This window comes from Petaurus breviceps, unplaced genomic scaffold, assembly GCF_028583685.1.
Source record: "Petaurus breviceps papuanus isolate PSGF00001 unplaced genomic scaffold, PetGlider_PUasm1.0 184, whole genome shotgun sequence".
In the NCBI taxonomy this organism is placed as follows: Eukaryota; Metazoa; Chordata; class Mammalia; order Diprotodontia; family Petauridae; genus Petaurus; species Petaurus breviceps.
The window spans coordinates 17,239,501-17,252,251 of NW_027185793.1; the positions used below are offsets into that span (position 1 = coordinate 17,239,501).

The 12,751-nt window shown below is 37.1% G+C and overlaps 1 protein-coding gene across 3 annotated transcripts in view; it reads right to left on the reverse strand.

The window, feature by feature from the left end:
* Positions 1 to 11,710, reverse strand: part of YTHDC2 (YTH N6-methyladenosine RNA binding protein C2) — a 96,565-nt gene extending 84,855 nt beyond the window's left edge. For 2 of the 3 annotated variants that reach the window (XM_069088191.1, XM_069088190.1), the window contains exons 1-4: positions 11,372 to 11,710; positions 9,123 to 9,213; positions 3,268 to 3,464; positions 468 to 667 (exon numbers count right to left, since the gene is read on the reverse strand). In XM_069088191.1, coding sequence (XP_068944292.1) covers positions 468 to 667; positions 3,268 to 3,464; positions 9,123 to 9,213; positions 11,372 to 11,573 — 690 coding nt within the window. In that variant the 5' untranslated portion in view covers positions 11,574 to 11,710. Of the gene's footprint in view, positions 1 to 467; positions 668 to 3,267; positions 3,465 to 9,122; positions 9,214 to 11,098; positions 11,285 to 11,371 lie in introns of those variants that run through there. The other variant, XM_069088192.1, reaches the window with a different exon arrangement.
* Positions 11,711 to 12,751: the final 1,041 nt, after the last annotated feature.

Genomic DNA, 12,751 nt, shown 5'->3' on the forward strand with positions numbered 1-12,751 from the left:
TTTCTATCCCTATCACCTGACACACTGGAAGCACCTAATGAATGCCAGCTGATACAGTATTATTGTGAGGGTCTAGTATACAAACTACATGGTTTCATTTACTCTGTTATCACTCTTGCCCTGCTATTAAAGTTCTTTCCTACATCAAAATTCATTAAGCTTTTTTCTCTGACATTTCCTCCTAACTATTTACCAAAGATGTGGCATTCTCACAGCAAAATATAAGACTGGAGGAGATGTCAACTTCTCTCACTGAATTTCTAAAAACAAGCACAATGTCTTGCATATAATAGTAAGCACTCAAAAAATAATTGTTAAATTTTCTTATGGATTCTTAAAAAGTGCTATCTAGTAGAATGCAAATTCTGTCTAAATCATATTTAGATCCTTGTCATGGGTAAAATTAGGCTTAAAACTACAAAATACAATCAAATATTTTTCTTCAACTGAATTAAAGACAAACAAACCTGTGTGGTCTTGCCTGACCCAGTTTCTCCAACAATCAAAACAACTTTATTATCTTTAATTATTTTGACAATTTCTTCTTGTTTCTCAAACACTGGTAAAGACTGTCTAAAAGAATCAAATTCGGATTCTCCCCTTTTCACTGGAATCTGAGGTATACCGTTGTTCAGCCGTCCACTTGTCTTACTCATTTCTCGGTTTTCTTTAAAAAAACAGAAAACAAAATAAGATCTATATTAACAATCAACAGTGAATAAGGAAATACTCTAATATATGCACATACATTTTATTTTCTCTCCCATTGATAAAGACATATATTCAGCTAACCAGGGCATAAAAAAGAAAAAAGCCCAAAAGATTAAACAAATAGCAAAAAAGAGAATGAAACTGTTTGTAAATTTCTGTTATTCACCAAATACAACCTTAGTATATACACACAACCTTAGTATGTACACACTGAGTTTAAAAAGTCATATCCTTATTGTCCTTGCTTTCAGGAACCTTAATTACGTTTGATTTATATTTTTAAGTGCTAAGATTTAGTCTTGTTATATTAGCGCATAATGACAGTAGAATTTTTTTCATCCAGAGGAAATTTTCCTACTTCAGCATGAATGTGGAAATAACCTGAAAAAGTAGAAATAACTAATAAAATAACTAAAAAAAACTCAAATGAAGGAAGCAGAATTAGACCAATATACGACTACAGCAATGTAAAAAAAAAAAACCTCAAAAAAACAAAAAGGAAATGATTCTGAACAAAGACAAAAGGCAATGGCAAATGATGTGAGTTATCAAGCACACCTATTTCCTGTCAACAAAGATTATATTACAAAAGTCAACATAACTATTGTTATGTCATGTCAAAAGTAACAGACAGTAACAAATGAAATCACTCTATTAGGTACTTTCATTTAATTGTTTTCTAGAGACCATACTTTGTGAGTATTAGACAAACTACTATGTTAAAATAAATCAAGAAAAATATTTTTAAAGTACATCATAAAACTACTTCAGTTAGGAAACAAAGTGCTCACCACCAAAGTCTTGGCATTGTAAAATGGATTCAACTTCAGAAACTAAGGTTTTTATCAATGAAAAGGACACTATTTCTACATATACTGAATACCTCAATTAGAATATGAGCTGCAAAAGACTATGAACTATCTTATTTTTCTATTTGTATCCACAGTGATTTGCATATAACATGAAATTAATAAATGCTATTTTCATTCATTTATTCATTCAAATATTTAATGAATTATCAAATTTTCATTTCCATACCAAGAACTGGGCTTATGCTGATCAGTGAAAACCAATTTGGTATATAGCTTCAGAGACTGGGCATTACCTCTTTCAGTCTCTTGTTACAACGATATCATTAAAGTTAAGTTCCCTAAATCAGTGCCCCTCATTCATCACTCTGTATTATGCAATTTAGAAAATATTCTTATTTTACTGGTCCTATAACAGGGCAATCTCACCCTGGAGTTATGTTTGTTGTCTAAAACTCTCTATAAATTTGAGCCCTAAGAGGCACTGGGATTTCAACTGGAGTGCAAAAGTCATTGCACTTCCAGTAACCTTCCCTCTGTGTGCTGCTCCCTATGTTAGGAGCCAGAGGTGACAGAACTACAGTCCTAAGATTGTTCCTTGTTGGCTTCTGTCCTCTGTTTAGGAGCAATAGTAATAAAAGTTCTGTTAACTGTTCCCTCAGTATGGTTCTATTCTTTTGCCAGAGTTTAACACAAACATTAAAATTACAGATGTTCCAAAATCTAGAGAATGAGATTATTGAGAAATAGAACAGAAAATTTACTCTAAAATATTTACTCCAATATTCAAGGAGTCGTGACTTCATACATAAGGGTACTAATATTGATCACAATCTTACAAGAGTTGGTCTTTGATAACTACCATAGCTGAAAAATGCATCATCCCATATCAACCCTGGAGATGAGCCCTCTCCCTGGCTCTGTAAGGGATCTGTCAAAATTTGTGATCTATTGGCAGAATTTTCAAGACCCTAGGTATATTTCGGTACCCTCATGAGGCCCTAAAATAGGACGTAAGTGGGGTTATTTATATAAAATATAAATTTCGGTGTCAGAACCCAAATTAGAGAGAGAAAACAAATGCTTATTAATTTTAAAAAGTATGATACTAAAAAAAGTTAACAAATTTACCAAAACATCTTTTTAATTGGGTGCTCTAAAACAGAGGCATCAAATTCACGGCCCGCAAGTCGAAATCAATATACCCTTTATGTAATTACAGGTCTATTTTCTTAAACAGTTTTTAAATTCTTGAGACTTGGAACCTCACATTGTCTGCACTTTACATCATCACACATAAAATCCAATAGTATGATACCTGCTACCAGACAAAAAAGGAAAATGATATAATAATAGAGGGAACTAATTATTCCTATTTTCCATTCTAAATCAGAAAATTTTAATTTGATGTTTTTACACTTTGAAACATGGGGAAAAAAAGTATGTGAGTCACTGAATACATCAAAAATGCTATACCTCTGATTTCAAAAATAGTTACCTCTTTATGGTTTAAAATTCAAAATTAAAATTACTGGTTAACTTTCTATCACTCCATTAGAAGAATAACAGTCAATTTCTGCACTATACATTAACACTTAAAAAATTTCACATTTAAATTCATATACTGCACAACTCAACTAATCATATTTGGAAAGCTTGTTTCATTCTAATTTTAATTACATTAGTCCAGAGATGGGGAAAATCATCACGCAGCAAAATACAGAAGGAAATTCATTAACAGACCTACCGGCTTCAACTGCAAACACATTTCCCCGTTCTGTTTTAGGCAGAAGTTCAGTACGCTCTTTATTTGTGACTGGAAATCTTTGAATTAGACTTCTAACAGCATGTTTTGTATTGTGAGTCAAACTACAGGTCATCATTGCTTGTGCTGTTTCTGATCCATCCTTCTTCTTCACAGTTAGGTATCTATTTGCTCCCTTTCTGAAAAATAATTTTAAAATTATAAAGTCAATTATATACCCAAAATTGATTCCTACTCAGAAAACATTTTTCTGATGGTTTTGTTTACTTTTTGACTGGACCTGTTAGCCCTGGGAGCACAAACAAGGAGCTCTGTCAGTCAGTGTGGATGATGAACAGCTTCTCTAGGCTTTTTTTGTTTTTTGCTTTTTGGAGGGGGAAAGGTAGGGCAAATTCGAGTTAAGTGACTTGCCCAAGGTCACACGGCTAGTTTTTGTGTTAAGTATCTGAGGCCGGATTTGAACTCAGTCCTCCTGACTTTCAGGGCTGGTGCTCTATTCACTGTGCCACCTAGCCGCCCCTAGCTTTTCTAGTTTTAAAAAAGCTGTCTGTGACATAAGAAGTTAAATGAGCTGCCCAAGGTCAAAAAGGCAGGTATGTGGCAGAAACTGAATTTCAAATGTATTTATCCACTAAATGCCTTCCAAAACATTCAGTAAAAAGGAGTCATGTACAAATTTATCACAAAAATATTAAACAAAAAAAGGCTTGAAACTCAATTTACAATCACTGAAAAAGGCTTACTTACCTACATGAAGATTGCCATTAGCATGGTTTACAGTTGATAAAACATCAGCTAATGAATGGTGAATGGCATGCAGATAGGGGGTGGGTGGAGGTCAGTAGAAACAATTTGAACAGAATCCAGAAATAATTAAAGTTTTAGGTCCCCTGTCCAGACTATATTCCCTCTGAATGGCTCTTCTGTATACGTAGTACGATACTGTCATTCTCATAGAGCCCTGCTAACAGAACCTAATGTAATGAGTGTCTTTAACTAATCATAAAGTGACACAATGGATAAAATGCTGTACCTGCAGTCCGTTAGACTTATCTTCCTGAGTTCAAATCTGAATTCAAACATTTACTAGATGTGTGACCCTGGGCAAGTCACTTAACATTTATTTGCCTCAGTTTTCTCATCTGGAAAATGACCTGGGGAAGGAAATGGCAAACCACTCCAACATCTTTGTCAAGAAAACCCCAAATAAGGTCACAAAGAGTCAGACACAACTGAAAAATGACTGAACTACAATTCCCACTGTTAGAGTTGTCATTGTAATGACCAATCTTATCCCCAGTAAATGCACCTTTCTCCTATCTTTGGTCACAGGAATAAAATGTTGCCTGTGTAATCATATGAAGAGTGGTTTTACTTTAAAATATAACTGTTGTAAAAACAAAATCATCAAAAAAAATTCTACTATAATGATTAAAATATATAAATCCCAGTGCTAGTACTATTATCATCACAGATGTATCTTTAGTTTTAACAAAAGATTGTTTTTTGTCTCAAAATAGGGCTCATAAAGTGAGGGAACACATTTTCTATCACCCTAAAGTTAACTGTCTCTTCAAGTCTTCTTCCAAAGTCTCTTCATAGCACAAAAATGACATAGGGTTCTTCTAGAAGGCAGCAGAGTATATGATCAGACAAGTCCAATTGAAGTAATTCATTTATTATTTTAATACATTTTATTGATATCTTTTTAGTTTGTATAATCTAAATTTCCCCTTTTATTCTGTCATTGTAACATCCTAGGAGTGATAAGATTTCACAAGAGTGAATATCAATAGTTACAATCACAGATCTGAGAATACTGAGGCACTGGTAGGGTGGTTTATACAACATTACAAGAAAAAACAATAGAAGGCTTAGCTTTACCTGTAATTTAAAGTACCTTTTACAATTAATCCATTAGATTTCTATGGTCTTTTCATTTCTCACTTTATAGATTAAGAAACTGAGGCCTTGACTTTCTACCTTATAATAATTGTTATTGTGAGGAAATCACTATGCTAATAAGATTGGGAATTTTTCTGTTTATACATTAATTGCATTTATTTCTTATCGATTATTTATCAAGTAGAATCTGGGCATTTACACTAATTTTTTGTATTAGAGTACCTTTTACTATTATATGCATCACACATTTTACTACTCTACTGCATTTTTTTCTTTTCTTTTATTCTGGATACTAGATATCTCCTATTTTACCCAGGCTGAAAGAACAGCAGCTACTCACAAGTCCAATCTCACTGCAATAAGTAGAGAAGCTTTGACTAGCCTTGTTTTCGAACTGGGCTAGTTCACCTCTCCTTGGGCAAATGGGTGCCCCCTGGTAACCTGCTCCCACCCACATCTACCCTTCCAGCCTCCTAGGCTCACCATATAGATGCAAGACTTAGTGAGAACAGATCAAATTTAGTGCTATTATAGCTCAGAACTCCCAAATTCAAGTGATGAACCAGCTTCAGCCTCCCTATTAGCAGGGACTCCAGGTGTGTACCAGCATGCTCAGGTGCTATTTCCTTTTTGATGAAATGTTGAACATTTCATACTTTGTTGCGGAAGTTTCTTTTATATAGCCAACTTATCTCTGTACTCTTCACTTCCCCAAAGTAAGAAATTTTTCTCCTTCACAGTGAAGATAACTTTAATATTGCCCAGAGATTAATTTAAAATATCTTACTGGAACCCTAAGAAATTCATGCCAAACATCAATGCTAGGTACTAAGAAGGAGAGCTGGAATGGTTAACAGGCAAAGTTATAAGGGTTATTTCAAAGAAGTTATCATTCAAAAATTAGACAAGACGACCCAAATGGGGTTAAGGGACCAAAAGCATGAATGGGCAAGTGAATTCTAAAAATGAAGTCAAAAGAAAATTTTAGTACTCCATGAAGTGACTCAAATACAACCAAAGGAAGAAGTTACCTTCTTTAAAGAATCAGTGGGACCACTTAATCACATTGCAAAAGCTGTTCTTAGGTATAAAAAAAATGTTATCAGATGGGCAGAGAAAAGCTTGCCTTAATCAAGCTGCAACATCAGAAAAGGGAAATGAGCAGTGCTTTAAGAAATGATACGTTTTTTATAGCCCCCCTCATGCCAAATGTTACCTCATCTCTTTCCTTGCTCTGCATACTCTATCCATTTTCTTAACCACCTACCACCAAATGCCACTGCAACCTAAGGACCATGGGAACAGCCTTTTCTTTTTGTATCCCAAGTGCTTGGTATACTCCTTTGCATGAAATAAATGTTTAAAAAATGCATTTTCAATCATTCATTATGACCAGCAAAATTCTTCTTTTTTCCCCTCTTGTCCCTGTTGATATCTTTTCTACTCTGTTCTGTTTTTACCCCCAAATAGATCCCTCTTTTATACCTGAAACTAAATACAAATTTCCAAGTTATCAGCAGTTCATATTCCAAAGATCTTTTTAGTAAAAACAATTATTTGAAATCCGGAACCTTTTTTTCCTTTTTTTGTTGTTTAGCTGTTTACTTTTATTTAACTTTCTGTGACTCTGTGGACCACAGCATGCAGGACCTTTTATCCTTCACTATCTCTTGAAGTCTGTCCCAAGTTTACATTCATTTCTTCCATGACATTAACCATCTTATCCTCTGCCATTCCCTTCTCCTTTTGCCTTCAATCTTTCTCAACATCAGAGTCTTTTCTAATGAGCCCAGTCTTCTCATTATGTGGCCACAGTATTTAAGTTTCAGCTTCAGTATTTGACCTTCCAAAGAATAGTTTGAATTAATTTATTTCAGTGATGACTGATTTGATCTCCTCGCTGTCCAAGAAACTCTCAAAAGTCTTCTCCAGTACCACAATTCCAAAGTGTCAATTCTGCAGAACTCAGCTTTCTTCATAGTCCAACTAACAGTCATATAGTGCTACTGGAAAAACCACAGCTTTGACTATATGGACCTTTGCTGACAAAGTGATGTTTCTGCTTTCTAGTACGCTGTTCAGATTTGCCATAGCTTTTCTTCCAAAGAACAAGTGTCTTTTAATTTCATGGCTGCATATGCCAACTGCAGTGATCTTTTGAGTCCAAGAATGTAAAATCTGACACTATATCCACTTTCTTCTCCTTCTATTTGCCAGGAAATAATGGGACCAGTGTAATACAGCTAAAATATTGTATATTTAAAATTAGAAAATAACCACAATAGCAGAAAACAATATTGTTGTAAATGTATGGTTCTTCTTATCCTTGTGGGCTGACTTACAGACTATCCAATATTAGTAATTGTTTTTATGGGAAAATTCCAAATAAAAGTCTTGGGACCCAAAAAACACATCTTTCCCTTTTTGAAGCATTAGCAGCAAGAAGGGACTCTACCTACCTACCAAAGTGATCATTAAAAGCAACAGCCCCTACTACAATAAGGATAAGATGGGAGTTTCCTAGGCTCAAAGGCAATTATGAATATTTGGAGGGTAGTGGGTATTTGTGGATCATGCATAAAGGACTGCCTGCATAATTCTTTTTTGCTGAATTTTTTTGGCATTTTACTTTTCTTCTCCTTAATACAGGAGTTCTTATCATAGAGTCTGTCAACTTTTTTGTTTTGATGACTTTATTTTGATAACTATTTCAATAAAGTCTCCTTTGTAATCTCATCTATTTTAATTCATGCATCTAAAAATATTATCCTGAGGAGTCTATGGGTTTCACCAGATTACCAAAATATCCCATAATGCAAAAGTTAAAAAAAAAAAACCTTCCTGATTTAAAAGGTAAGATAACTATTAATTTATCTCTCCAAAAACAAAATATGCTCAACACATACTGCTTTTTCATTGTGGATATCTCTCAAATGGACCCTCTTACATTTCTTTCCCCTCTATCCAATCTGTTTTTTAAAACTATTTATTTTGAGATTCATCTTTCTATTTTGCCCATACATGCTTATCTCCAGGGTCAGTAAGAGGTGTGTGTGTAGGGGCGGGTGGGTGTTGCATTTTTCAGTCATAGTAGCTATCAAAGAACTCTTGTAAGGTTGTGATCAATATCCAAAAATGATGCGTACAAAATTTTCATCCTGTTCCTTTTTTTCCAACCTGGGCCATAAGCCCCTCCTTAGGAGGCCTAGCATGGAGACTCCAGGGGGCTCACTATCTTGGTGCCAGATTTTGTGCAGACACCCAATAAAAAGGCTTTAGCCTTACTATAGTTCAGAATTCCTGAACTCAAGCAATCCACCAGCCTCAGCTCCTCAGTAGCAGGGACTACAGGTGTATGCCATCATGCTTAGCCTTACAATTTGTTTCTAAAACCTAGAACCTGGTCAAGAAGGGAAGAAAATAAAGAGGGCATGAACTATAATTCCTCATTGCAAAAGAACCCACATCAATAGTAAGAAAAATGTCTATAAACAAACAAAAACATAGGGTATAAGTGAAACAAGCAGCAGATTCTAGCTCTGCCATTCATTAGTATGATGTTGGATAAATCATTTCACTTCTCAGGTTTTATTTCTCCCATCTGCAAAATAACAGGGATTTGACCAGTTAATTTACAAAATCACTTCCTGTTTTAACATTTTTATTCTGATATCAAGTCAAGATCATCTTTCTTTTCTCAGTAAGATAGATTTAACTACTTTCTTTCTTTTTTTCCCTCTAGGGTAGAAGAAATTGTGAAGGAGATATTAGAACAGGAGGAAAATATGTGTACGGATATGTAGAAAAGTCAGACATAGTAAAAGAAGTGTTTCTCTTTCTTCTTTCTCTCTTTCCCTTCCTCCCATAGATATTAATAACTATAAAAAGTAGCCAGAAATTTCTCTTTCATAAGAAAAGGCAAATGAACTTACCCTTTGCTTTTAGAGACCAAACCAAGAGACTGACTTAATCGATGAATAAAAGCTCTTTCGGTACTGGTTAAAGAAGAAGGAAATTCCATTTCTAGAGAAAGAAAAATATTTTTTTAATGTCATATATGAGGAAGAAAAAAATTCTTTTATTTAGCCTTGGCTAAAAAAATATACTCGAAACCTCATTTATCTTTACTATGTTTACATGACGGTAAGAACATGGAATTAATTCATTTCATGAAGTATTCATATTAAATCGGGTTTTATATCATTACTTAAAACAAAGCACCCAAATGTTAAGCCTGGCAATGAAAAAGCAATTATACATATACCACCAATATGGTCCACAAGAATTTAAGCTTCATTTGAGCTATTTGTTAGCTTTCTAAACATGAACATTGGTTTCCTATCTTTATTCTTTTAAACACAGTGTTTACACACCTAGAACATCCTTCCTCTCTAGCTCCAACTCTTCAGTTCTTACATATCTTTCAAGGTTGAAATCAGTGTCATTTCTTTCAAGAGATGAGTGTTAGCTGGAAGTAGTCACTTCCTCTTCTGACCTAATGTAACACTTTATACTTTCATTCTCTATAATGCATTATAGTTTATTTGTACTTTCATTTTTTACTTCTCATTTTAATTATTTATAACTATAAGTTCTATGAAGTCTAGGAAAATTTTTCTTCTCTGAACTTCTACCATGGGTTCACATTTTTAAAAATGAAGAAATGTCAACCCAAACATTTAGATGCTTTAACAATTCAAAACATTTAGTGAATGCCTTGTATGTACCAGATAAAGTATTGCTTAAGATTGTTGCATAGTTTGCATTTATTAAGTGCTAACTATGTTTCAGCACTATGTGAACGCTGGGGATATACAAGGGATAGAGGGATAAAAAAGGGATAATCCCTACCCTCAAGGAGCTGACATTCTAAGGAAGAACACATAAAAGAGGAGATGAAAGAAAGTGGGGAGAAGGAAGTATGTGAGGTGGGGGAAGGATGGATGTATAACTGGGAGAATAAAGGTAGCTGGTCTGGGTCTTTTCCCAAGATGAAGGCTCTGTGAAGAACCCACTAATAAGGTAAGCAGAGTGAGGAATCAATGGAGGTATGGTGAGCTGGTACAAAGGTCCAGGTCATACTTCTGCCACATACTGGTTGTGTGACCTTGAGCAAGTCATCTCAGTGTACTAGACTACTTTTTAAAGCTATAAGTTGCAAACGAATCTGCATTGGAAGTGGAACATACTTACCAAGAGCTCCCTACACTGATGGACCCACGGATTTGTTCAAAAGAAAACCTCTATATTAAAGTCACTTGTTAGTGTTTTGGACTGAAATCTTCTGCAGGAGGGAGTCTTAACCTTTTTTTTTTTTTTTTGGTCTCATAAAGTCTGGTGAAGTCTGTGAACCCTTTCTCAGAATAATGTTTTGAAATGCATAAAATATGTAAAATTATGAAGGAAGACAATTAAAATAAGTTATTAAAATAAAATTTTTTTAGACTCATAGGCCCCAGGTTAAGAACCCGTCTTCCAGAGGTGAAGGACCAGCCTAATTCACTTTGTGCAGCACCAAACTTAAGTACACAATCACCAGAACTAAGATTTACATAATACTTCAAACTCAGGCAAGGACTTTACATACATTATATCATTTACAGGGCAGTTTTTCTAGCTATTATCGTCCACATTGTGCAGATGAGGAAAACGAAAACGAGGGATTTGCCCGGGGTCCCACAACTAATAAACCGTATAAATTGTCAGCGGTTACGCTAGGTCTTCCTGACTCCCAGCCCAGCACCTGGGCGACAACCCAGGCACAATCCGAACCCCACCTGCAGGCTATAGAGGCCACGGTTACCCAGAACGATTACTTCACCATGCTGGAGGCAAAGAACAATAATAAAAGAGAGTTAATCTTTCCGGGGGAAACGTGTGTACCATTATCAGCACTTGACAAACGTACTAAATTTGGCTCCCTTCTCTGGTGCTGCTGTCTGCTTCGCGGGCTGCCTCCTCGGTGAGCCCCACTTGGACTCCAGCTATGTGAAAAATAGGGAGCCTTCTCCTCGGGCTACTTCTGTCTCCAAGGGCCTTCAGATCCCCAAGGGTCCGCGGCCTGCCAGGGGGCCTGGGGCTGACTCCGGGGCAGCCCCGGGGCCCGGCCGGACCACGCCGGGGTGGCAGGATCCCGCTGCCCGCAGCCGAGCCGGGCGGCGCGGGGAGGCGCCTCACTCACCCCTCTGGTCTCCGTAACGAAAGCGCTCCAGGGCGATGTTGACGGCGATCTTCACCTCCTCGTCGATGCGAATGTCCTTCAGGCCCTTGGCCCGGCCGCCACCGCCGGAGCCGCCCTGCGAGGAGACTTCGACGACGCCGCCGCCGCCGCCGCCGCCGCCCGGGACCGGGGGCCGCGGGGAGACGCTGCTCGGCCTGGACATGGGGGCTGCCGTCGACGGCTGACTGACTTACGGCGCTCGAGGCGGGAGCCAGACCGAGCCTCGGAGGCTGCCGACGGGGAGGCACACGGGACGGGGAGGCGACACCGAAGGCCACAGTTAGAGCCGGTACCTTCCACTTCTGCGCGGCCCAGACGAGGACGCCGCTGGCGTCGTGACGTGTCTGACGTCAGCGCGTGGCGGCGGGGGGCGGGGCCGAGGGAGCTCTCCAGGGATGCCGAGACAGACAGCCTAGGCTGTGGAGACGGTGCCGACTGCAGGAAACAAGCCCAAAGAGCCCAAAGTTATCAGTCAGGCTGTCTCCGGCACTGGAGGCCATTTGTGGCCGTGCCTGCGCCCCTTGTCCCTTTCGTCTCTCTTACCCCTCGAGCTGCAGCTGTTTGCTCTAGGTGGGCTCATCTTCTGATATTTCTGTGAAAATCTTCAAGGATTCTCTTACGTCATTTCTTTCCTCTTCTTGTGACCATGTCATTCCCCTATTCAATAAATTCTATTGGTTCTCTGATACCTTTAGAATAAGAACTTTTTTGTTTGGTTTTTTAAAGAACTTAACTTGATTGTCAGGTAGTAATTGTCAAAACAATCTGGTACTGGCTAAGAAATCGTGATGGATCCGCGGAATAGATTAGGTACACATTACATTATAGCAAATTGCTTCAGTAATCTAGTATATGATGAATGCAAAGATCCAAGCTTTGGAACAAAGATTCATTATTTGACAAAAACTGCTAGGAGAACAGGAAAAAACAGTATGAAAGAAACTAGGTTTGATCAACATCTCACACCATACACCAAGATAAGGTCAAAATGGGTACATGAGCTACAGATAAAGGGGGATACCATAAGTAAATTAGGAGACCATGGAATAGTTTATTTGTCAGATCTATGAATAAGGAAAGAATTTATGAACAAAGAAAGGGTAGAGAGCATTACAAAATGTAAGAGATAATTTTGATTATACAAAGTTTAAAAGCTTTTGCATAAACAAAATCAATGCAACCAAAATTAAAAGGAAAGCAGAAAACTGGGGGAAAATTTTTTTCAACAAGTATCTCTGATAAAGCCCTCATGTCTCAAATATATAAAGAATTTTGTCAAACTTGCAAGAATGAGTCATTCCCTAATTGATAAATTGTCAGAGGACATGAATAGGCAGTTTT